Consider the following 26,442-nt stretch of genomic DNA (forward strand, 5'->3'; position numbering starts at 1 on the left):
TGAAAATTTTGCATGCTAGGTGTTTGTGCATGAGCTTTGGCCACAGTAGAGTCCATGTAGAAATGTCATCAAGCAACATAAGAAGCACCATTTACAAAGCATAAGACTTCTGTACACATGGGCGGAAAAGCATCAATGTGTAAGATGTTCTGAAAGTCAACATTTGCAACCCATTTTAATTGTGTACTGCGACACGAGTGTGGAAAGGAACTGCAGGTCAGAGCGATCAGATGTGATGAGGTAGGCAGCCATCAAGCGGCCGAACAAAATCACTCAGGTGTTGGTGAGGATTCTGGTACATCATTCATCCATGCCTTCTCAACCAAACTACCACCAGAAACGAAATACAGCTTGCCAGAGGCACAGAACCGCTGATCCTCCCTCTCTTTGAACCATCCTTCAGCTTTACAGGTTTTGAAACCTGATCTCTAATGGGACAGTCATCAGTCTTAAAGTGTCAGTGATCTAATAACTCTTTAAACTGGGTTATGTGATGGATGTAATGGGGAAAATCTCCCATCGGACAGCTGCGGCCCATCCTGATGCTGCTTTAACGCATGCAGTAAACTTCATCCAGCAGAACTTCACCGTGTCAAAGAAAGCATCTCTTGTTACTCAGGTGCGCCACTAATTTTAAATTTATGCATTTAGTAGACGCTTTTGTCCAAAGCGACTTATAGTGCATTCAGGCTATCAATTTTTACCTATGATGCATTCCCAGGGAATCGAACCCCCGAACCTTGCGCTTGATAATGCAATGCTCCACCACTTGAGCTACAGGAACACTAATGGGAGAGATCCTGAGGACGGCTCTGTCAACACACAAGCATCGAGTTTCTGATTCCCCTGCTGCTGCCAAAAACGCATGTGTGTCCATTAGCAGCTACAGGACAGGAACTCATTTCAGTATGAGGAAGCTAGTCTCCGGGTTACGCATTTGTCCCGTCATCCTCCACCACACAGTTCATACTGGATCCCTGTGTGATGTTAGCGGCCGGCGGGTCGCTCGGGTCTCGGGCGCTGCCGTGTCTGGACTGACTGTTGAGGCGGTGAAGGCTGCTGTGATGGGACAGCTGCTCGTTGAGTCGTGGCATGCTCCCGTGCGCCGAGCGTTCCTCCATGCCTCTGTGGCTGGAGGGGGTGAACCTGTGTTCAGAGGGAAAACAGACTGGTTATTTAAGTTCAGGCTTTTTTTAAACACCTAGCTCAATGTGTCTAAACACGTACAACTATATTACAATCTCTGAGAAAGCTGAACTGACACACTTGCATTAAAGCAGAGGTTTCAAACTCTGAGTCAGGGAGTGAGACGGGCGGGATCCACAGAAAATCATGTATATTCCACATATATATATATATATATATATATATATACACACACACACATACCTATTCAATATATATTTTATTATAAATTAGATAATGTATATTAATATATTTATATTATAAAAAAAAATACCTGAGTGGAAATACGTTAAATATACATTTTAGTTACAGTACTGAATTTACATTATTTATATATCATTTCATGAGTTTGTGTGTGTATCATACATGAAAATCCCTCACCTTTCGGCGAAATTCGCCAGAAAAGCAGAAAAGTTTTTTGGGGGGAGGTGGGGGTATTCATATTCAGTGAACTGCGAACAGGTGCACGTGTCAGAAGGGAGCGCGAGTGCATGGAAATATTAACGCGAAGGGCCTTGCATCACCAGTGCAGACCACCATCAGAAGCTGAAAGCACGCCTGACCTTCTGCGATTTACCTGACTGAATTTGGTGAGTGATGGTTTCAATAATTTTAATATTTTCTGGTATATCTCAGTTAAGTTACCCAGGAGCTCTGTTGACATAGACTAAGCTAACATTAGCTACAGCTTGATGGATTGACTCATTGAACACAGCAGGAGAGAACGCAACGTTAGCCAGCTAGCTAAAGCTCTGGTGAAATTATTAGCTAACGCTACAGTTTTTGAGGAGGTAGATTTTGAGCTGAGGGGACTGACAAGGCAGAAGGTAAAGTGGTCCACCATTCTATCAATAAGCAGACCTGCCAACCTGTACGCAATTTGCGTAGCGGATACGCATTTTGATTTCAAAGTACGCTGGTACGATTTGTCACTCTAAACTACGCAAAAACCTGGTGACACCTCTGTGCACGCGCAGTCCTCAAATCAATGAACAGCAAAAGAAGAAGAGTTCGACCAATCATAGCGCGAGGTTCTTTCCCCAAATAGCAAGTGGGGATGATTGACAGATGCGTAAAGCCTATCATTAAAAAGAGACTGAAAATCGACACCAATAAAGATTCCCGCTCGTTCCCCCTTCCACTCCCACCGTTTGACTTATGAACAGTAGGCTACAGTAATCGTAATAATAATTAGTAATAGTTTTTGACTCATAGTTGAAGTTTCTCCAGCTCTCCCCAGGTTGGCAAAAAAAAAGCATCTCAAAATGCATCAGATTGATGCTTTAAAATATGGAATATAAAAAATTTTCTTCCAGTGGATCATGCCCCCGGACCCCCCTAGAGGGGTAATATCCTTATCACCTTTTTCACCCCGACCCGTTTTCATGCCTGATGTGTATACATACACACAAATGTAATATTATAAAATTATTAAATTAAATATTTACAAAGTATATTTTTATATACAATATTTTTTTTTTACTTGCGGAGTGGATTATATATAATCTAATTGTTCATGATTTATAAAAAAAAACAAATTGTTTATACAAATATATATTAAATATAAATATTTTATAATATAAATATACACATACAAGGCATATCAATTATATAATCAAATTATATAAAAAATGATTTCTTTTTACAAAAAATCTTTTTTGATATTTTATACACTATTTTTTCACAGTACAATTTTCCTTTATACATGAAAGTATATAGCTACCTTAATTTTTTCAGAGGGGTCCCTTGTCAAGTCAAGTCAATTTTATTTGTACACTTTAATTTTGTTTTTCAAAGCTGTAAATAAAACTAATACAATTATTGCATTGTATTTAAGAAAATACTATTTCAATATTTCTACTTCAAAATTTCACATTTAATTCAATGTACTTGCAGTTTCTTTGTAATTAACTGTGAAATTTACTAGCAATTTCTGACTGAAAATTAAATATCTTAATATCTTCATGTATATAGATTAGAGCTGGCCAATAATATACTTTATATTTTGTATCGATCCAAGCAATCAAACAGTTGAGTTTTGCTACGTATATACTGTAGTTTTTGCTATATATTGCCCTATACAAGATGAATGCACATATACAGATAAAGCTGGACATATATTTTGGTAAATTTTAATGTTTTATATTTTAAACCCTAATCCTAACCACATAGTAAATTAATGTAGTTAATTAATAAAACTCGGTACTTAAATCCATATTTAAACTGTAACATGGACCCCTTAAATAAAGTGCAACCCATATTTTATATAAAGAGCTTGGTGATAATATAGTTAGTTACATTTTGCAATATTACAATCAAGCAGAGTTGCTATACACGTCTTAACATGAGTATACTGTATGCATAAGCATAAGCGGATCATCATATTTAGGTGCATGAGGTTTGAAGCCGAGTGCAGAGCTGCTCCTGACCTGTCGTCTCTGGAGCGATGCAGGCTGCTGTGATAGCTGCTCATCTTGCTGTGGACGCTGCTGGCTTTGCTCCGCACATCGTCCAGCATGGCCAGGTGTGTGGAGGAGGCGTGGGTGGACGTGCCCTGAGTGGACGTCCCGCGGGATTTACGGATGATGGGCGTGTTTGGGTCTCGCAGCAGAGACTGAGCAAAGTCTGGCTCCTGCAGAACCTGTCGACTCTCGTTCACCGCGCCGCTGCTGGATACAGACGAGAAACCTGCTCATTTATCATCTGCTCGTTTTATGGAATCTTCATTGCAACAACAAGGTCAAATCAGTTCAAATATAGGTAACTAAACCAAGATTTAAAAGGTATCAACCTTGAAGGCATTTTTGCATCTCTGAAGATGTTGCTTTTTCTGAGTGACATACACAAAAATAAATTTATGCATGATTTTTCTTAGCTATTGCTATATTTTAGAAATTTAAGAAAGCTGATGACAGTAAATACATTACAGTTCAATACAATGTTTACTGTTCTTCATCTCTTGTATATACTGTACCTGTTGATCATGTCTAGTTTTAAATGAACAGGGAGTGTTTTCTCCTGTGAGGTATGGTACAGTAACTCACTCTTTGCGTCTGCGGCCGTGGAAGAAGCTGGCCCACTCGAAGCAGGTCTTCTTACTGGCCACCCAGAACACAGACGGGATCCCAACCACCAACACCATCAGGTACTTCATGAGGAACAGGATGAGGTCAGGCCTGCTGGTCTGCTCCACCTTCACACAGAGATCATCATCATCATCATCATCATCAGTCCTCTGGAAGAGCTTCCCTCAGGCTCGCACACACGCCATACACACATTTTACCCATTAACTTCCAGAATACTCAGCACGCTCCAATACTCTACATACAATTAAAGGTCTATATTTTTTGTCTATATACTGTTTACTAAGTTTTACTATTTTAAGTAGTTTCAGTATTTTATGTTTTCATCTTATTATTTTAGGTTTTAGTAATTCTATTGGGTATTTTTTATTTTTATATAGTGTTTGTTGTTTTAAATGTCTATTTTTAAGTTTTAATTTGTAGTTCATTTTCATTGTAAAGTTTTCGTAAATTTGTTTTAGTTATTTTTATTAGTTTTTTAAAATATGTCTATAGTTTTTAATTATTTTAATATTTTGTGTTTTGATTTTAATTGTAAAGTTTAAGTTAAAGTTATTTTAGTACTTCAACTGATCAAAAATTTAAAATGTTGCCTTGGCAACTAGTTTTTTATATTTTATTTTATTTCAGGTCATGGTTTTAGTTATAATTGATGATAACCCTTCCATAAAACATGGAAAACTACAATTGTCACTTTTCATCAAACTGCTTCATCTTCACTCTGCCATATTTCTTTAAACATGCTGGAGCGTGTATCAGTTCTCTTGTTCAGACTGCAGCACGGCTTGCTGCTCACACACAATCTGCTGAGCACAACAACAGCCTGTTCTCCTGCTCTTCCTCTGACAAGCTCGTGCTCAAAACAGCTGGATAATGCACTCATGCATATGTCACGTCACGTCACAACACAAACACACACACACACACACACACACAGTTCCAGCGGCCACCACAGAGAAAGAGAATATGGGAAATCTCTGTAGAGTGTCGTCTGATTACACTGGATGAAATCTGACATCTTTAAGGCACACATTAACATACACTGATCCATATTCACAGAAAAATACTAATGTATGCTGCCTTCAAGACATGTCAGGATTATCACATTTACAAGAAGGATAAACCGTCTGCAAAATGCATGAATAAGAGGGAAACTTAAAATGTAAGAATGTTTCATAGCAGGATGCATCTATAATTCACAGTAAACTGGCCTAGTTTAAGTTGAATGTACATTTTAGTTTGCACTTTGCATGCACTGTTTTCTGCTGATGGAGAATAGTGATAAAATATGGTTCGTTTTAACTGGGTTTTAGGTAAACATGCTTTGCATTTAAACATCCATTCAGAAGATGCTTGCATCACTTTCAAGGCATACATTAAGAAGGGTATTTGAAATAAAAATACATGAAACTGCAAAAGAAAAAAATAAATATTAAATTGCTCAGATGATCCATCTGTGCTAAATTGCTGAAGTGAATGTCGATTGATGATGTAAAATTGAAAGGCTCCTAGTTACAATTATTGTGGTATAATGCTGAAGATGTGGTGAAATATTGAGATTGGACCAAGCAAATGAACCATGAAAATATGATATATGAAAATATGAAATATGAAAATATTAATGAGTGAATAACACGAGTACATCACCTCACTCCTCCAGACTTCACAGACTGACACGCAGCACATCTCTCGTGTAGAGCCAATCAAAGCCCTGGGCTTCTGTGAATCAGTCTCTGTGCTCTGAGGTAATGACAGGCCTGAGCACCTTTAATCACAGCGGGACGGGGGTCTGTCCTCCAGCTGAAACTACAGCATCACACGGATCTGCCCTCGGCATTATTCTCTGACCGACCACAATACAGGCAGCACAGCACACCAAGATAAAAAGAGATGCACTGTATCTGAAGAGCAATCTTGCACAACTGCAACCTGACACAGGGCTGGGCAACAGGCAATATCTCGACTACATGAATCACTTTTCATATAAAAATGAGACAGCACTGTTAATTCAAACATTATACATTACTGTAATTGATAAAAAATCATATATATTTAAAAGTGCAATATTTATAGCAAATTAAAACTACATAATGAATTTTTAAATATTTACAAATATATTCTAGATTAATAATAATAACTAACAACCACATATTTGTGGTGATAAAAATTGATGTTTATTATGCATATAAATACAAAAATAATCACTTATATTAATAAGTAGAAAGCACATCTTGAATTTTACCTTATATATATATATATATATATATATATATATATATATATATATATACATATACACACTCACACACCCTGTATTAATATAGTGTATTTAATACACATAAATAAATGTTAGATATAAATTAGATATAAAACAACAATTATTTTAAAAAGTTATATTTTTTTCAAACAAACAAAAAAAAGTGAATAAATAAATAGTAAATTCTTCACTAAAGACAATTAACAATAATGCAATATTTTTTATTAACACTTATATATGTAAATAATCAAGATTTTTTAGGTACCTGACCTAATGTTAACAAATCATATACTGGACTGTTTACATAGTGCCAACTGACTTCTATCAGAAACTGAAGGCGCTCAACAGTAAAATGTGTCAGATGAATGCAGGGACGAAGAGAGAGAGAGCATGTGATGGAGAAGACGGCCGGAGGGGAGTGAGAGCAGAGAGAATCACTGCTCCGGCTCAGATCCGGGAGAGGCCGAGCGGCTACGGTTACACTGTAATAATAGAAATGTCTCGTGCTTCATTCAGTCAAAGCAAACCAGTTGTATAGTAAATCAATCAAACACTCCTACTGCCTCGACATTTAATGTCTCCATCTTCATAAAGAGAAATAGAGGACCTTTATTAGGAGGAGAACAGCTGGAACCAGGGGAGGAACAACTATTTGAAAAGTAGGAGGTACACATAAATCTCATGTGCCTCTCTTCACAAGTACACCACGGATTAATAAACTTAGCTGCCAGAAACACTACATGTTGCCACAACTCTGAATATAAAAATATGATATATTAAATACAACCCTGTATAACATATACAACCCTTCTTCGGTCTTATCTCTTAGAATTATTATCAGTACTAATTTACCCCCCCCCCCCCCCCCCAAAAAAAGAAATACATTTCAGATTTTTCTTTTTCAATAAAAATAAAACCAATTAAAATCAATTTTAAATATTATAACTGAATTTAGGTATACAAAAATATACAGTATGTAAAAAAGGATTTTCATTTTGAGATTTCATAAAAATTACATTTATTAAATTATTAATTTAGTTTTTAAATATTAACAATTAGCATTGGATGAGGAAAAAGGTAATCTTATTATAAAAAAAAAATTCATAAAATAAAAATGCATGCAAAAATAATAAAAATGCATAAATGCAATAAAATATCAATTTTAAATATTTGGGGTCAGTAAGATTGTTTTTAAATAAATTAATAATTTTATTCAGTAAGGATGCTGATTAAGCTGATCAAAACTGACAGTTGATATATTAATAATGTTACAAAAGATTTTTAGTATATTTTGAAAAAACGTGTGTACCGAATGACCGAATGCAATATTTTGTTTGCGGAACACAGGTACATTTTCGTGTTTCCAAACGAACATATTAAGTGGCGGAAGTCTCCGCGTTCAGCGCAAATCCCGCCCTGCAGCTGATTCTAAGGCCGGTGACACACTGGCTGCGTGGCGTGAGCGTGGCGTTTCTGCTGCGTGTCAGTTGCGTGACGGCTGCCTCGTGTTTTCTGTGTCTTTACACACCAGAATCGTGCCTGACGCGGCGATGGCGCGCTGCTGCTACTGTAGGTGACATAGAGGGAGGCCGCCGACAGACCAGGATCTTGTCTTCACGACAACAATATCTATACTTCATGTTGAGCATAAATATAAAGCCTAGTGATAAAGGACACCGTCAACAGTATTGACGGCAAAATAGACTTTGTTTGACAGGTGCAATATGCCAGTGTGTCACCGGTCTAAGTTTTTCAAAAGGCATCACGCGAGTGTGAACATCACTACAACTAGGAAAAAAAACTATTGTAATTCAAACGCAGCTCCCGTCGGCATTTAAACAGACCTTTGCTCTTAATTCCGATCGGTCCAACGCAATAACGAAATCTGAGCAGGTCTAAAAACAAACTGTTGATGCTGCACTTTACACTTTGGAAAAGTTATATATATTTTTTAAATATGAGCAGACCTACAAGCTGGGATTGGTAATGCTGCACTGTAATCATAGTTATTTATTTATATTTTTCATTATATTTTATTATATGATATTGGTTTGAGACTGAGAGTATTTTATTTAGTGGAGGACTTTGCAGCAGTATTTTATTTCTTATTCTTTTTTTATTTTATATATACTTTATTAAAAAGTATAAAAAAAAGTAAACAAATTGTTAAAAAAAGTAATAAACAACCTGCAGTTTAATGTTTGCATTTCTTTCCCTTACTGCACCGAAAGTGAACCGAACCGTGACTTTAAAACCGAGGTACGTACCGAACCGTGATTTTTGCGTACCGTTACACACCTAATATATATATATATATATATATATATATATATATATATATAAATATGTATATATTAGACTGATACAAATAAACTATGTAAAGAAAAAAGTGCATAGCAACAAAATACCTCTAGAAAATACAATTATTTGTCCTAAAGTGGAGGGATTAATTTAGTAAAACTTACAGAAGTAGAATTGAAATGTAAAAAAGTATGTTTTTGTGTTGATTTTACCTGGGAAGGGCAGGGTATGTGGTAGTCTCTGCAGCGCTCCTGCACCCATGTGGTCTCCCAAACGGAGCGGTACGTCTGTTCATACAGGTAACAACCCACTACGGTCAGCAGCGGCACCAGATACAGCACCGAGAACACACCGATCCGGATCATGAACTTCACCAGCTTGTCCTGATTCTCCTTCTCCAGGGGAATCTCCATTCGGACCCTGTTGAGCGCTATGATCCCGGCCAGCAGCAGCAACACTCCCAGCAGGACGTCCAGACAGAGCGGCGCTAACACGAACCAGCAGAGAGTGTGAACATCGTATAGGCCCACAAAACACACACCGCTGATGTTATCACCCTCGATCTTATTCAGAGCCAGCAGGGCTATGGTTAGCATGCCAGGTATCCCCCAAGCGCTGGCGTGGAAGAGCAATGCCTTCTTCTCGATGGCTTCGCTGCCCCATTTGGGAACAGCGGCTAAAAACCAGGTGATGGTAAGGACGACCCACCAAACGCTTCCCGCCATGGTAAAGAAGTACAGCACCATAAAAAGCAGCGTGCAAGCCTTGTTATGTGAGCCTTGAGTCACCGTGGACGTTTTGAAGTGGCTGGGGTTGGCTGCGTTACACGCTACACGATCCTCCAGCAGAAAGCCCAAGAAAAACACCAGTGACACCATCATGTAGCAGACGGCGTAGAAGATGATGGGCCGCTCTGGGTAGCGGAAGCGTGTGACATCGATGAGGAAGGTGAGAAAGGTGAAGAGCGTAGCTGAGAGGCAGACGATGGAGACGACGCCAATGAAGTAGCGGGCGAAGGTGAGCTCCTCGCGCCGGAAGTACATGTTGGGACAGGGAGGGGAGCAGTCGCGCACACCGAGAAACATGTAGCCGAGCTCAGGCTCCACTTTGAGCTCACGAGGACACCAGAAGCCATAGTCACGCTGAACAGACATGGACGACTGGTCAGTGGCGTCCTCGTTCACAAGCAGATCTACATCACGAGGGTAAGACTCCTCACAGTCTGGGAACCTGCAGTCAAGAGACATAGACATACAAAACTACCGCATACAATATATACGTGTGTGTAAACATATTTATACTTTTTTTTTAATATAATGTATATATACAGTTAAGAGACTCAAATACATTACTAGGGGAAAAATCAACTACACATTGGTTTTATATAAATATATATATAAACCTTTAATATAAATAAGCCTACTTGCCAGAAACATTAATATTAGATTCTATCTGAGTGCTTAAAGACTAAACTTTCCAGTAGAAATTTTATCAAAGTTAGGACAAGGTTGCAACAACTTTGCATATAAAAATACATACATACATTCTACAGTATATACAACCCTATATAGCATATACATCCCTTCTTCTGTCTCTTCTTTTAAAATAATTTCCAACGCCAATAAGCCGATAAGTATATGGCTGATAATTAATAAATTTAATAATATAATTGTATGTTTTTATATAAATTAAACTAAATAAAATAATTTGTACATTACAACTGAATTTAGGCATCACAACATGGGATGTTGTCATTCTTTAGTGTATATAATGCATTCTTTATTATTGTTTATAACATTTTATTCTATGTAATAAATGGTGTAGACTGCTGGTACACAATATACATCTTTTAATGGAAAGGGATTCAAAGTGATAAAATATTAACTTGGTAATATCTAAAGTATAGTGTTAAAAAAAAAAGAAGTGTTAAAAATGCTGGTCCATGTAGCAGACGGCTTTGAAGAATCCAGATTTTATTCAATTATTCACCCAATCAGATTTCTTCTCTCTCACGTTTACCAGCAACATAGTAATTGCTAGTAGGAAAGTTAGTAACGGACAGCGTTAGCAACAGTAACTAAGGAGGGCGGGGCCTAGCAAATCCTCAGTTCCATGACAAACACAGCTTTTTTCTAACATGATCTTTATTTCTTTCTGGTATGTAAAGAGATTGAAACAGCCATCAGGTGCTCAAAATCATCACAAAGTACACAGCATTTATTGTTGCAAACATGCTTATTTTTCTGACATCTACTGCTTTGAAAGTTTGTTTCCATATTACCACTGAGTGTTTGACTGCTGCAAACATTAAACTGAAATATGCTGCAGACTAGAATTGTGAGCATATTTTTCCCTTGTTCCCTTGTTTTTCATTGGAGATTAAGGGCCCTATAATACACCCAGCTCAAGGCGCAGCGCAAGTGTGTTTGCTAGTTTCAGTCCGGCGCCGTTCGCATTTTCCTGTCCAGTGCCACGTCGTTTAATTAGCAAATGCATTTGCACCCATTTGTGTTCCCATGAGCGTGCTGGTCTAAAAAAGAGGTGTGTTCAGGCGCATTGCTGGCACATTACTATTTTAAGGAGCTGAAAATAGGCTCTGCCATAGACCAACTCAAACCTGGTCTAAAGTCTGGCACAAAGTTTTTTCTTTGTTATTTAAAGATCGTACACGCTGCTTATTAAACACATGGATGCACAGCAGCACACAAACATGCCAAATATAAAAAATGTAAGGCTTGCAATGCATAAGATTTTTTTGTAGGCTATATATATATATATATATATATATATATATAAATGCCTATATGTCATAATGGATAGTCATCGCACGTATCAGAATTAAGCTATCTATTTGCTCGAACAAGAGCAGCTCCGTTTCATCTCGGAGACGCGTTCTGTCTTAGCGCTTGTCAAATTCCTCCCTGTAAATAGCAGTAGTATCTCGGATACTACCTTAAATTAAAAAGAAGATCAACTCTACCTGCTGCACTCCGTCTCCTCCGGCCAGGTGACTCCAAACATGTCCATGAGCTTCTGGCAGTCTCTCTTAGCATGTGTGCACAGGCTCCGGCACGGCAGAGACACGCGTCCATACTCCATACACACGGGGGCATACAGGGCACACAGGAATGGCCGGAGGTCTGGAGAACACTGCAGGTTCACCATGGGGTGGAAGGGCTGTTGGGGAGGGAGAGCAGAGAGTTAATTCATGCCAAGCGCCCAGGGAGTTTATGACAGATATCATAAAAACACACAGTTTGGCTCTGACAGAGGTTTGGACTTGCCTGGCAAGAGTTACCATTCCACAATAAGGGCTTACTCTAGGTAAAAGTACAAGAAAACTTCTCAGGCAGAAGTAAACAAAAAATTAAAATGGACCACTTAAAAATGTTGAATGTTGATTTGTTGAACAAAGATGTTTGTCTATGGAATTAAAATACGACTTGCTCTGCTTTTGCCATCAATACCTTATATTTTCATCATATAACAAAGATGTTTGTCTTTACCTTTGTCTTTACCTACTTTTTGTATTTTTTGTTTTTTGTATTCTTTTATTATGTGTTTTATGTTCTGTCGCTGTTATTCTGTTGTACTGCGGAGCTTCTATCACAAAAACAAATTCCTCGTATGTGTAAACATACCTGGCAATAAAGCTCATTCTGATTCTGATAAACGCCTTTCACCATCCAATCAATCCCTGATGAATAAACACGAGTCCCATTTGGTTTAAGTTCTATTTGGAAATATGTCACATTTCATTTTTAAATGGGATTGCGAGCATTTCAAGTTTACTTTTTCCAAAATTAAGCCTTTTATAACATAAAATTCCAATAGTATCTCTGCCAAATATTGTCATATCCTAATAAACAATACATAAATGGAAAGCTCAATTACTCAGAAATTGGCACTTAAGACTGGTTTTGAGGTCCAGAGTCACATATTGTAAGAATATTTATATATTTATACAATTTTCTTAAGATTGTTCTAAAGACAAACATTTTAAAGATTGTTCTTAATTATATAAATGCTTTTAAAATCACTGTTAATAATATTTTATGTTAAGTTAGCATAACCTCCAATTTGTCTCAAATCCCCAAATCACTCCATCTTGAGAAGGATTTAAAAAAATACTCAGGTGGAATTAATATATTGTACACGCTTATTATGCTTATGGTTATATTAAAGTAATCTGGCAGCAAAAATAATTTGTATTTTGTTATTTTTGTCATAGGAAAATATTTCAAAACTTCTCAAGAATTACAGTTCATTTTTAACTTAGATATTCTAATAGAAATATTAGATAATAGAAAGAAATTCTAATAACTTAGAATTTTAAGAAATTACTTAATTTCAAGAATATTTTCATAAGATGTTCTTAGAAACTTATCAGAACACAATTTTTTAATAATTTGACTTGAGAACATGCTAACAAACTTCCAAAAATGATAAATATTTAAAGACATTTCTGTCTTAAGAAATTTCTTGATTTCCTTCTTCAGAAGATTTTCATGAGTGCAGCCCCTGATTACACCAAAGTCTGTCATTGTCTTCTTAAAAAATAAATTAATAAAGAAGATGCTCTTAAGCAAATATATGAGAACTTAGGAACATTCTTACAACCTTCTTAGAATTAAAACTTAAGACATTTCTTAACTTCTCCCTTGAGAAGAGTTTTGTGCCTCCCAGGATCTCAAGGTGCAAAAAGACAGGCAGGAAGTTGTCTGGGTGCAGTAACCTGATGCCCCTTCAACAGGATTACAGGACAGTTTGGCAGCTCCAAGGAAGCTTTTGTGCCCCAAAGGGGCCCAGTGCATGCTGGGAGAGAGAGCAGCTGCAGAGTCGTGCATTTAAATTCAAATCTTTGAAGGAACAGACAATAAGCCTCCACCTGGGGTTAGCCAATACATATGCACTTCCTGCTGGGGTCTGGCCCTTTGTGACCGCCCTGTTTTTTGGAAAGAACTGGGAGATTGACACACCGCAGCATTGCGCTTCATTCCCTTACAGATCGCTCGAGCGAACTTAATCCCTAAATTGGACAATATTTACAGATCATTTGCATGAATTACGGTTTTCCCACCAAGAAAAAGCACCAGCCTACTGCTGAGAAAGACAACCAGGAGATCCAGAGCGTCTTAAAAAAGTTCCAAAATAACGTTCTCAAAATTTGCATGGTACAAATGAGCCATGAATAAAAGTTTTATCAATAATTAAGGAAGGTTATGAAATATTTACCCTGCCTCTGGAGTGGCTGAATTAAAGAAACACGAGAAACCTCCCGCATGGAAACCCCATACACTTCAGTAATTGAGCTGTACGAACAGAATCTGACTGGCTCTTGGCATGTTTTGCCCCTCATAGATGCCAAACTGGACATCCCCTTTACTCCCTGCTCTACTGTTACACTCAGAAGGAGATGAGAGGGTCGTCTTATGGGAATAGGGCTCGGGTATAACAGAGGAACTGAATTACACCGGCGGTCTTCATTATTTCTGTGGATCAGTCAGACATGATAGATAGTGCAGTCGTTTCTCAGCAGGACACCTTACGGAGGCACATGTACTACACACTTAAGGAAACACAACATACAATACACAAACACACAACTAGCTCTGCAAACATACGCAATCTATTCATGAGGTTTAATGTCATTGCAAACCCGTATGACTTTCTTTTTTCTCAAACAGAAAGTCAAGTTGATATTCACTGAAAATCTTCCCCATCGGCATACTCTCAAAGCTCATTCATGCTCATTTAAAGTAAAATAGGATGTTTTGCACCGGGTTCGACATCAATGATTGGTCCTCACATATCTTGTCATTGACATCAAAACCTTTAAAACAGGTTTGTCAGACTGGAAGCACACCAGGGGTTGCTACAAAAAATGTCACCGTAAAAAAAAAAAAGAAAAATTACAATTTGAGAATTAATCTGCTTTTTGGAATGCATCTTTTTTTTAAATTGCAGTACAGCACTTATTGAGCTATAAAACATTAAATAAAATAAACAAAATACATTATTTACTGTAATAATAATGTGTAGTTTAATATATAATCAATATATATTTAATAGATAGATAGATAGATCTTGGATTAAATTGACACACAGATCTATAAAGTGGATTTCTGGTTGTATAATAGGACTGTGCTGTATATCATATATATACTGTACTATGTGACAAAAACATCAGATTTCAAGTAGAAACAGCCTGCTTTCCAAAGTCTCACAGATAGATAGACACAGTGTAACCATAGCTTTGCCAAACAATCCTCTGTTCTACGTGTTAAAAAACCTGGTTTTATCAAGGTCAAAACAATGCCCAATGATACCATGTAAAAGTATTTGTTCATAGATTTCTTAAGATTAATTAGTATATAAAATATTTCTGGGTTACATTTACACCAAAAATAATGGTAACACTTTATAGTAAGCTTTCTTTCTTGTTCAAATTAGTTAACTACATTAGTCAACATGAGTTGACAATGAACATTAAGTATTTAAAGTGAAAGTGACGTGACATACAGCCAAGCATGGTGACCCATACTCAGAATTCATGCTCTGCATTTAACCCTTCCAAAGTGCATCCAATACTCCTTAAAGGGGTAATAGAACAGATTAATGGATAAATTATTATAATTTTAACAATTATTTATAAACAGATAAAATTGCATTATAATCTGAAATATGAACCATCAAGACCTTAACAAAGGTTTAATAATAACCAAGAAGAGAAAAGGCAATGAGAAGATGCCAAATTTGAAAGTATTTAGAGCCCCATAGTGAGAAACAAAAAGTTGTAAATAAAACATTATTGGAGTATATTTTATATGGAAATACTAATTCAGTGTACTTCAAACATATGTTTAATTCAATGTGATACTTGCCAACATTATAAATTATATTTCTTTTTATTGATTTTATTTTGTGTAATATATTATATAAACAAAATTATATTTAATACACATTCAGTAATATTATTAAATGAATAATACGAATGAATTAGAGTGAATAAAAACAAATATAGTTCTTTAACATTAAATATAACAACAAAACTATAGAACCAATTTAGAGGCAAATGATATTTATTGACCGTGTTTAAAATGACAGGTGTTTCACATCTCTATCTACATCATGTATTGAATGACTTGAATATACTGTATTGTTCAATCACCATCCAAGAAAAATACATTAAACGTTTGCATTAAGTATTATTTATTTTCTACAGATTTCTCATTACACCTTTCACACTGTGAAGAAGACTAATGCAGAAGAAGACTAATGCACATAAGAGTTGGATTTTCTGCGAAGGTATCTTTTTGTTCTTCTGTCAGTGAGACGTGAAGGTGTAATTAATCAAGACCACTCACACGTTCCCGAAAGAGAGATTCAAACATATTATTTAGCCTAATCTCCATGTCTAAGACGGTTATGGTGATTAAAACACTGTGGGGTTGATGAGAACGCCGAGCTCAGACTGTGTAGGAGGAGCAGCTGGAGGAAGCGGCTGGCTTTCTGGCAGCGCTGCTAAAGAGCACATTTGTCTCTCAGTCGCCAAGCGCCACTCCTCTAACACTTCAATGGATGGATTAAGTTTCTGCCTGTTTTTCTTTTGTTAGACTCATGATCCATTTAAAGAATCGATGAATAGAGGTTACCTTTGAAAGCCTCGAGCTTTCAGAGTACGGCTACATGCTTTTACGGCTTCCTGGGCTACTTGAGAACTTCTTCGTGAGAAAAATAACACATTAAGACGTCTACCTACTGTATTTCGGTGTGGATTAGGTAGAAAAGGAGGCACATTTATCTGGACAAGGGCTGGCACTATTTTGAGCATTGCAGAAAGAGGATAAAAGCAAAAATGTCCTGTGGCAGTATCAATGATAGCATGCGATTGCCAATACCATGGCATTTCAATGGTACTCATTCAATGGTTCAATGGTACTTTTTTTTAAAGAGTACCATAGCATTACCATAATGCATGTCTAAAAAACATGGTATTATTAAGATAAACCATGTAATGCCAGGGTGCTTTAATATAGAGTAGTATTTACATAAACCATAGTACATTTACATGATACTCAAAGGTACTTCAAAAATGTACATGGTATTACATGGTGTATGTCCAAATATCAAGGTATTACCATTGTACTGTGACATAAAGCATGATACTGGATGATTACCACATGCATATACGCATTTGGTATATATTCAAAACTCCATGGTAATGCCAAGGCAATATGATAAATGGCATAGAACTGAATGATTATATTCATTCAAGAAACCATTGGATAACATTGATACCTGCCCAAAAAAATAAAAACATGGTATTATCATGCTAAATGTTCAAAACATCATAACACCATGGGGCATTGATAAATACTCTAGTACTGAATCATATTTAAACATACATAAAATATACTTTAAAAAATTATCATGGTAACACCATGGTACTCTGATATTTACTGAACTGAATGTACTGAATGAATACCATGTTCATATTTACATGACACCTGATTTACAAGAAACTTTTCACATATCAGGGTACATTTAAATGATTCTCAAAGATACTTCAAAGAATACCCTGATATCACTGTGTATGTCATAAAAAAATGTTTGACAAAATATAATTTGTCATATGCATGGTGCTATATGATTACCACATGCACATATCATGGTAAATGTCCAAATCCTCATGGTAATGCCAAATACATACTAAAGAACTGAATGGTCTTAATCATGAACTGCATGATGTAACTAATTCAAAGAATACATGGCATTAGCATGATATCTGCACCAAAAACATGGTATAATCATGATAAATGTCTAAAACATCACGGAAACACCATGGTACTTACATATATACCACAGTACTGAATGATTACCACATTCATATTGGCATGGTATATTTGCATATTTCCATGATGCAAGACTAAAACAGTAGTATATATAGTATTTGTCTCATAACAGATGCCTGCAGGGTAATGCAGGTGTCTGGACTGGAATCCTGCCTGAAAGTGTTTTCTGGCAGATTTGGAGATGGAAAAAAAGTGAAATCCGATTCGAAACGGGTGAAATCAGAAGTTAAAAAGATCTTGTGTGAGTGGAAAATCCAGTTTACCAACTCTGTAGAGAAAACATTTGTGGAGAAAACCAAAGCTCTTTCTTTCTCTTTCTTTGTGGTCAGAATTTTACAAACACCTTGCAGAATCTGCAACATGTTAATTATTTGACCAAAACAAGAGGGATCATACAAAATTCATGTAATGTTTTTCTTAGTTGTGAACCATTTATTTTAGACGTCAACTCAATTACGAATAAGATTCATGCAGAACTTGTCGGCACAATGCTAGGCTCAATGGCTTAGTTGTCTTCTTCTAAATAGCTCAGCTTGCTCAATGTAAAGTCTGTGGGATTATTTGGCCATTTTTTATCCAGAACATTATTGTGCAAAAATATTATCCAATCACAAACCCCAAGTATAAGCAATTATAACGTGATGATTAATAAAAGCAGCTGAATGTGAAGTCTTGGAGGACACAGAGAACCTATTCAAATATCAAATACTAATGTTTGCTCTTGGTAGCTCAAGGCTCAAGATAACAAGCTCTGATAAACTGTTGTGCACTAGATACTCTGAACTGCCAGAGTTGTGGTGTCCTTAGGTAACAGATTCGGCCCAGAACACTGTCAGATACTATCAGGCCGTTTCCCATCAGTCAGTCTGTCTGCAGCTCCACATCCCTGCTGAATGATCCCGGGTTTCTGGCAGCAAATCCAAATCTTAGACTTTGAGAGAACGGTTTTGAAATATTTGAGAAAAGTTGTGCTGTATTAATCAGTGAGAGCTGAATCCACACTTCATCATTACTGTCAGCTGAAGAGATCGGAGCATTTTTTAAAGGGGTCATATGACGCTGCTAATAAGAACATTATTTTGTGTATTTGGTGTAATGCAATGTGTTTATGCGGTTTAAGCTAAAAAAAAAAAAAAAAAAAAAAACATTATTTTTCATATAACGCACATTATTGTTTTTTGTTAGTTTTTTTAAATATGTCCCTTCTGCTCACCAAGGCTGCATTTATTTGATCAAAATACAGTAAATACAGTAATATTCTGAAATATTATTGCAACTTAAAATAAGTGTTTTCTATGTTAATATATTTCAAAATGAAATGTTTTCCTGTGATCAAAGCTAAACTTTCAAGTCATTACTCCAGTCTTCAGAGTCACATGATCCTTCAGAAATCATTCTAACATGCTAACATTTTTTTTTTTTTTTTCGATTTTTAAAACAGTTGTGCTTAATATTTTATTTTTTCAGGTTCAGAAGAACAGCATTCAATTTAAATATTAGTTTTTTTATATAATGTATGTCGTTACTTTCATATTGCTGAATAAATTAAATAATATTAAAAAATATATATATTGACAGGTGAAAAGTAGAGTCTGCAACACTTATGCATTCAAAAATGCTGTAAAATATCCCAGTACTTTTGTGCTCACAGATGTAAAGAGACACTGATTGAGTGCTTATAAATGAGGACACAAGACATGAAGTGAATCGTCCTTGTGAGTGACACGACAACACGCTGGCCGCTCTGAACGGCATGCAGGGGCACACAGAGAATAAAACACATCCTGTCTCTCCAAGAACAACAACAGAGATAAACTCCTTCTGCAGTCACCGATTGGCTCTGGACGGCCCTTCACTTTTACACGGGCGTGAAAGACTCAAGGGCCTTGAATGGGGAGTTATGTCCTTCATCTGAGCTCTGGAAGAAAATCAGAAGGAAGAAAGCACAGCCAGCTCCCACACTCCTCCTGTCCTGTCATTCATCCAGCCCTGAATCAAGACCACTTCTCGTCCCAGGTTTCATTCGTTTAGGTGCTCTTTCCTTACATTTTTAACAGGTGGTAACCCTGATGCTTTTGACAACTCTTCATCCTCAGGGGTCAGAGGTCAGCCTGAAAGACCGCCTCCTGGGAACACTAAAGCTTGTCTTTTTTGAGGGAGTACAATTACGGTTTGTTACTATGGTGATGCCTCTACCCAGTTAAGGAAGATGGAGAAAACTGAAGAGAGTGAAAGAGAGATTTGAGTCCATCTCAAAAAGAGCCCTTCTGTAGAAACTACAGGGGGTCTTACAGACAAACAACACACCATTACAATTATTTCAACTTGAATGCACACAAAAACGTACTGAATTAGGGGCCGTTCACACAGGATGCATTCTTGTGTTCAAACACAGCTAGACTGGAACTGAATGCAGACGTGTTTTTCTGAGCTGAACTATTTTTAATTTGACACTCTATCTCAACGCTAGTGAAATGCTGAAAACATACCTGTCAGCGAGTTCTTTGCATTTTCTATGCATTATCTTCCATCAGCATACAGGCCGGCATAAAAATAGCAACTTGCTTTCTATCCCAGATCCACATTTTTCTGCTTTCCTGTGGAAAATCTCCCACAATAGCACATTAGAATACTGGCTGTGCTATTTCTGCAGTATGCATGCTGTTTTACATAGTATGCAAATTTCCTGGAAGCCTGGATTACACAAGTGACCTTTTACATTTGCCAAAATGTGCATTATTAAACAGACCGTGTGAAAGACTGTATCACACAATGCAATGCACTTGACTTGACTTTTGCCTTTAAAAAAATGCAACCTGAAGTAATACAATTTACAATCTCTTTCTTGAATCATTATTTAAACAAAAAAAGTTAAGCAGTTAATACGTACTTGAATGTCCCTTTCTGAATTCTGATATCTGTATGTTTAGTCATTTTGATGTGCCGCATGCATTAATCAATAATGCTGGAATTACATTTTGAACATTTTAGCCAATGACTGATGACCTCACACACCGGCCTGTCATTATCGCCTAAGCTCCACCCACTTACAGCATCACTGCTCGCATCACAATGAGGGCGTCTAGACCCAAAACCACCCAGACAGTACATGCCCCTGGAGATCTTTATTCAGCGCTGGGTGGGAAGCTTGAGTGCTTTTGGTTCAACATCAAGGAAACCCACGGGTCATTTGTAATCACTTAGTGTTTGGAGCTGTTGAAAACTTAAACCGTTGAACTAAGGGTTAACAGATTAAATTAATTCACAAGGCTTTTTTTTTTTCATTTCAGAAACTGGCTACATAGAATGCATTGTGATTTTTACTTTCTTTCATGACAGCAAAGCACGTTTCCCCCCCAAATGATCAGTCCTGTAATAAGCAAAAATTGTGACATATTTAAATTTTAAAGTACATTATGGTAGTATTTGTTATAGTGTATTTAATGCATTCATTAATAAAAATAGAAACATTGTATCAGCATGATTTTTTTTAAGTAATACAAATTTGAAAAATCTGAAAGGAAATGTTTGTGCTTTTCAAAATAGAAATAGTCACAATGCAAAAATAAATAATAATTTTAAATGCAAAAATAAACATATATCAATAATTATTTTCAGAGAAATATTATTTACACAAAGAAATTGTATTGAGATTTCCATGTTCTGTAAATACAAACTTAAGCGCTAGCTTTCACTGTGAAAAGCATATCTTTCTCCTTAGATTAGATTCAAGAGCACTGAATCCAGCTCAACATAAGCACATAATACATAACTAATCTATATGTATGTTTTTTATCAGGGTCAGAACTAATCACCTGGCCTCATTCACCACAGAGAAAACTTTAGTCAATATACACACAAGATTTCCATGTAATCCCATCCGATCTGAGCTCATGAAGAGGAAAATGAACATACAGCCCTTGTGCAACACTCACAGTCGATCTGTGAACAAATCCTTCTTTCAAATCGATTCGTTTAAAAAATTCTGAATCACATAGCATTTGTAAAATCGACAGATTAGATGCAACAAATCTGGGAATCTATAGTAATCTGCAAAGAGTAATATAACGATATCACATAATAATAATATTATTAAAATTATGGGAACAATACTGATGTAGGTGTTCGTCTTTTAAAATACTTTCAGTAAGGCTGGAACAACAGAAATACCTCATTAAACATTTACACACATATATATATATATATAGCTAAACATTTTATTGCCTGTGTTTGAAATCATGCATCAGAGCAGTGTCTCAGATAACTGATTCATCTCTGATTCATCTCATCTACCTCATCACAGGGGCAGCACGGGGCAAAGACAGAGGGGGGTAAGGGCTGTTTTTATGGTTCACCAGCAGGGAATCTCGGGGTGATGTCACACATATCCACAGAGGATACTGTACACTCTTTACAGATGAACCACCACGACCCTCAGGTGACCCCTGTGACCTACTGCCTCCGGATGCTCTGTTGTGATTTCAGAGCACAGATGGACGCTTATGCTCTTCATCGTGTTTAATTGACTGAACAATGGGAGAAAGCGCATTACTCTACACCTCAAATCAATCCAGCCAGTACAGCTCTCAGCAGATTACGAGGCCGTTAGAACCAGGAAAAAAAACATAAGATGGCACCATTAGTTCCTTCAATACATGGAATAAAGCAGCGTTCAACAAGCATGCCATTCCTGAGATGCTTTTCACTAAATCTATGGAGCTGTTCGACATTCCCTATAGATATTTCTGTAACAGATGAACTATTATACAAACAAATAATGTATAATTAATACAGATAATTAGTTATACATCTGATATCTATATAATCAATATCTAAAAATGTCTAATTATATAGCAGGAATAAAAGTATTTACATGTTATGTGTTGTTAAAAATGTTTAAATATACATTTTATAATATGATTTATATTTTATATCAATATTTTTTCCCCTTTTTAAATCAAAATGCTTCTCAAATGCTGTGAATGTTCATAATGTCATTATTAAAATGTAATCATTTTAAATTAATTTAATATCAGAAAATATATAGTACCTAACACACCTAAATCTGTAGCAGGTTTGTCGAATTAACATTTAAAACGAACCAAAAGAGAGAAAAATGTTGCATTTTAAAATTTAATTTTTTTATTATTGTAATTATTTTAGCCTTTAATGCTCTGCATTACGCATATGGGGAGAACAGAACAGAGTTTTTATTATTAAATGTAGTTATGTTTCGACTTTTCAAAATATATATTTTTTTCATTTTGTACAAATTTGGTAGGTTATTATAAATTGTGAAATAAATTTATTTCATATAATATTTAAAAAAAAAATTCAATAGGCCTAAAAAAAAGAAAAAAAAGATTAACAGCATAAATTAACTGGATGAATAGTAAGAGATCATAATTTTTGGGGTTCAAATAGAAACAATTTGCATAAAGAACCAAAATCACATTGATTGCACTGTACATTTTATGGAAAAGGGCAAGCCCATAAGGCATCTCAGAACCTAAAAATATTTTCAACAAGTACAACTATCTATAATTGAAGATATTTTTAAGATCAAAAGCTAGCTGGATGCCACAGATGCAGATTAGACGATATGAAATCAAGCTCAAAAATGCACTTTAATAACATGTTACAACTTGAAGAATAAAATAACATGAACAAACCCCTAAAAGCAGAAATGAAAATCCCGCAGCTCTCACATTTAAGTTTGAAAAATATCAAATTAAGCTTATTTCACTTATCAAGAGTCAGTCTAAATTATACAAGCTCAATATTTCCTCAAAGCACCAACCCCAAGCTTCCATAACAACAAGCTCCAAGCCAACCTGGTTTTCCTGCCACCTTCTCTAAATCCCTGCTGTATAAGAACAGAAGGAAAAGCATGATTACCTCCATCGCCAGAGCGGCCGTCTGCTGGTCGTAGTGGTTGAGGAGGTTGGGCATGAAAGTGGTGTTGTAGGGAAGATCCTGGCACATTCGGAGGCCGATCGACTCGCAGGTGAACATGCTGTGACTGCCCACCGAATCCATGTGGATGCCCAGGCTGCTCATGAACTGGGACAGAACCAGCAGAGCACTGAAGAGCCACATCCTTCGCAAAGGTAAATCCACAATGTGCCCCATGCTTGAACGGCAGAACACAGAGGGACAGGACTGAGAGGCCGAACGCAAGCACAAGGGTTTATTCTCTATGCAGAAATCCACCACACCCATAGTGTGTAACATTTACCGCATATGATCGACCGCTTCCATCTCCTTCCTGTTCTGTCCTCATGGATAGCTGATGTTGACTGGTGACTCGGGTCAGTGCACGCTTTGATCAGACCCTTCGACACTCTTATGCATCCTCTCACATTCATACAAAACTACAGAAGCTGCCTTTGATCAGGGTGGTCTTCAATGGATCCTTCAAACGTGGCTACGATTGATACTGGATACCTGTAACGACATACTAAAAGACGAATTTAAAACAAGGATATTTGCTAAATAAAATACAGACACCAACAGACTCATCTGAAGGCAGTGCACAATGAACAATTTAGCCATTTTAACTGGTTAACGTCATTATTTTTGTGTAGCAGGAAAGACCATTTAAACAGCTGTTATAACAGCCATAAACCAAAACCAACTATCTATTATCTGGTGAACCTCGCAAAAACTCTAAAATCAAATGACAATTTATAAACTTATATTTTGCAAAAAGAAAATCAAATCTAAAAAAACCTTATGATTTTGTTTTGTGACGATTGCATTACTGAAAACTCATCGTAAATGCTTTCATTTTTTTTTCTTTAATATTGATCTTAAATATGACCTTCTTCATGAGTTAACATGATTAATCCACACTGGATTAATGTTTGCATTTAAAACAAACACATAAAATCACTAAATATATATATATATATATATATATATACACACACACACACACACACACACATAGTAAGATAAACTATTTGTGAGTAATTGTAATATGTGCAGTGAGTAAATAAAGTTTAAGGACCCATTTTCCTAACATATCACGTTCAGTCCAGTTCATTGTGTTAAATCTGAATTAACAGGAGCCAGTGTAAACATCCCAACCCCCTCACAACACGTTAGTGTGAGTCTACAAACACACAACCTGCTCCAACCAGCTAGGAAACACAGTAACCAGACATTTAAGATCCGAAAGTCTTCAGCAATTGTCTAATATGAAAACACATTAACAGACGTGTCAAATGAAATTATATTCTTCATTTCATTAAAGGGTGTTGCACACCTTACATTGCATTATACATATTCAAATATTCTGATATTTCATGCAGGGTCAGCAGTGCAATACGTATGATAGGGTTTAATGTCTGAACATTAATAAACATGCAATTTCAGACAGGAACAGCAGACGATATGATTATATGAAATAAAGGATAAAAGACATTTATGTGGGTTAAAACACGTGAACAGTGCGTTTAATATGATGCATGTAAAACTTTACCTGTCCCTGGCAAAGCTCCTCTGGTTTTCTCCATATGACACAATACAGGGTGTCTCTCGGTGGAGATGTACGCAGCAGGTTTGATTTCAGCACCTATAATCATGTAACACACTGAAGTGCGCGCTGCAGTGTCCCTCAGACAGTCACACATTAACACTTTTGCTCCGGATGCTTATTAACATAGAGAGGCTGATCGATACAAAAATCGTAAACTACCCGAGACGAGCACATTAAGAGCGTCACGGACGGCTGGTGGCTTTGAATATTCACAGCGAAACTCCCGATTCGCCCCACCTTCAGCTGTTTCCTAGGCGATATAAACCTGTTTTCCTCCAGGGGGCGCTTGGTGGCTCAAAAGCACAATGCGCCATTGAGCCGCATTCAAATCCAAAGAATATTACTGTCTCGTTAGATAAGTTTATGCAATAAACTGTGTAATCGTTTAAGTGCATTTATTCTTAAGGATTAGTATCTTTTTCTAAATAAATAAATAAATTGTTGACAGCTCTTACTATAAATTTAGTTTAAATACTATCTTGAGGTAATCGCATTCGACTTTGATTAGTCCAGGATTGACAGCGCAGAGAAAAGTAACAGGTACCACGTGAACAAAACCGCTCCGCGTGTTTCCGGACGATACAATAATTAACCCATGCATAACCGTACTCAGAAACCTCTACTACTGTTTAATTGAAAATACACAGTAAGGTCTAAAATATAATAGTTACTGTTTAGCCTCCCGGCCTTGATCCCAGCCCATTTTATGTAAAGTTACATGAATTTCCCTTCTATAAGTTTATGGCATTTCTATGGGTGCATATTTAATACATTTTCAAAAATAAAAATTTAAAACTAGTGAGTGAATTAATTCATACAATTCTGTTCTATATATTTTAAAGTTTAAATGTATTCATTTTTGTCTGCAGTTGAACAGTTCAACTTGTTTTAAGCATATGGATTTAATATAGCAAATGCTCAATAAAAGCAGTGACAAAAAAAAAGTAATGAGAAAATGTGTATACAACAATATATAACCAATTATATTAGGCTACTGGTTTAAAGAATACATTTATTATATACTTTTCTACATAATCAACAGGTTAGTTGATGATGGGATTTTTTTCTTTATCATTATTCACTGATTAAGTTGGGAGTCTGATAACTAGGTTTTTATCTTGGATGCTTTGATTGAACAGCAGATGTCCAGCAATCCAACATTTCCAGTGAAGCGATAACACTTTCAGCTTAACCATAACACAACATCAATTTACATG

General features: G+C 36.3%; 1 protein-coding gene across 1 annotated transcript; it reads right to left on the bottom strand.

Moving 5' to 3' along the window:
* Positions 1-688: 688 nt before the first annotated feature.
* Positions 689-25,920, bottom strand: LOC132111324 (frizzled-3-like). The gene is made up of 7 exons (XM_059518524.1): positions 25,169-25,920; positions 23,581-24,129; positions 11,808-12,004; positions 9,040-10,057; positions 4,230-4,378; positions 3,615-3,854; positions 689-1,146 (listed from the first exon to the last, which is right to left on the bottom strand). The coding sequence occupies exons 2-7, from the start codon at positions 23,914-23,916 to the stop codon at positions 930-932; spliced, it is 2,157 nt and encodes a 718-aa protein (XP_059374507.1). The 5' UTR covers positions 23,917-24,129; positions 25,169-25,920; the 3' UTR covers positions 689-929.
* Positions 25,921-26,442: the final 522 nt, after the last annotated feature.

Source organism: Carassius carassius, chromosome 31 (genome assembly GCF_963082965.1).
Source record: "Carassius carassius chromosome 31, fCarCar2.1, whole genome shotgun sequence".
NCBI lineage: Eukaryota > Metazoa > Chordata > Actinopteri > Cypriniformes > Cyprinidae > Carassius > Carassius carassius.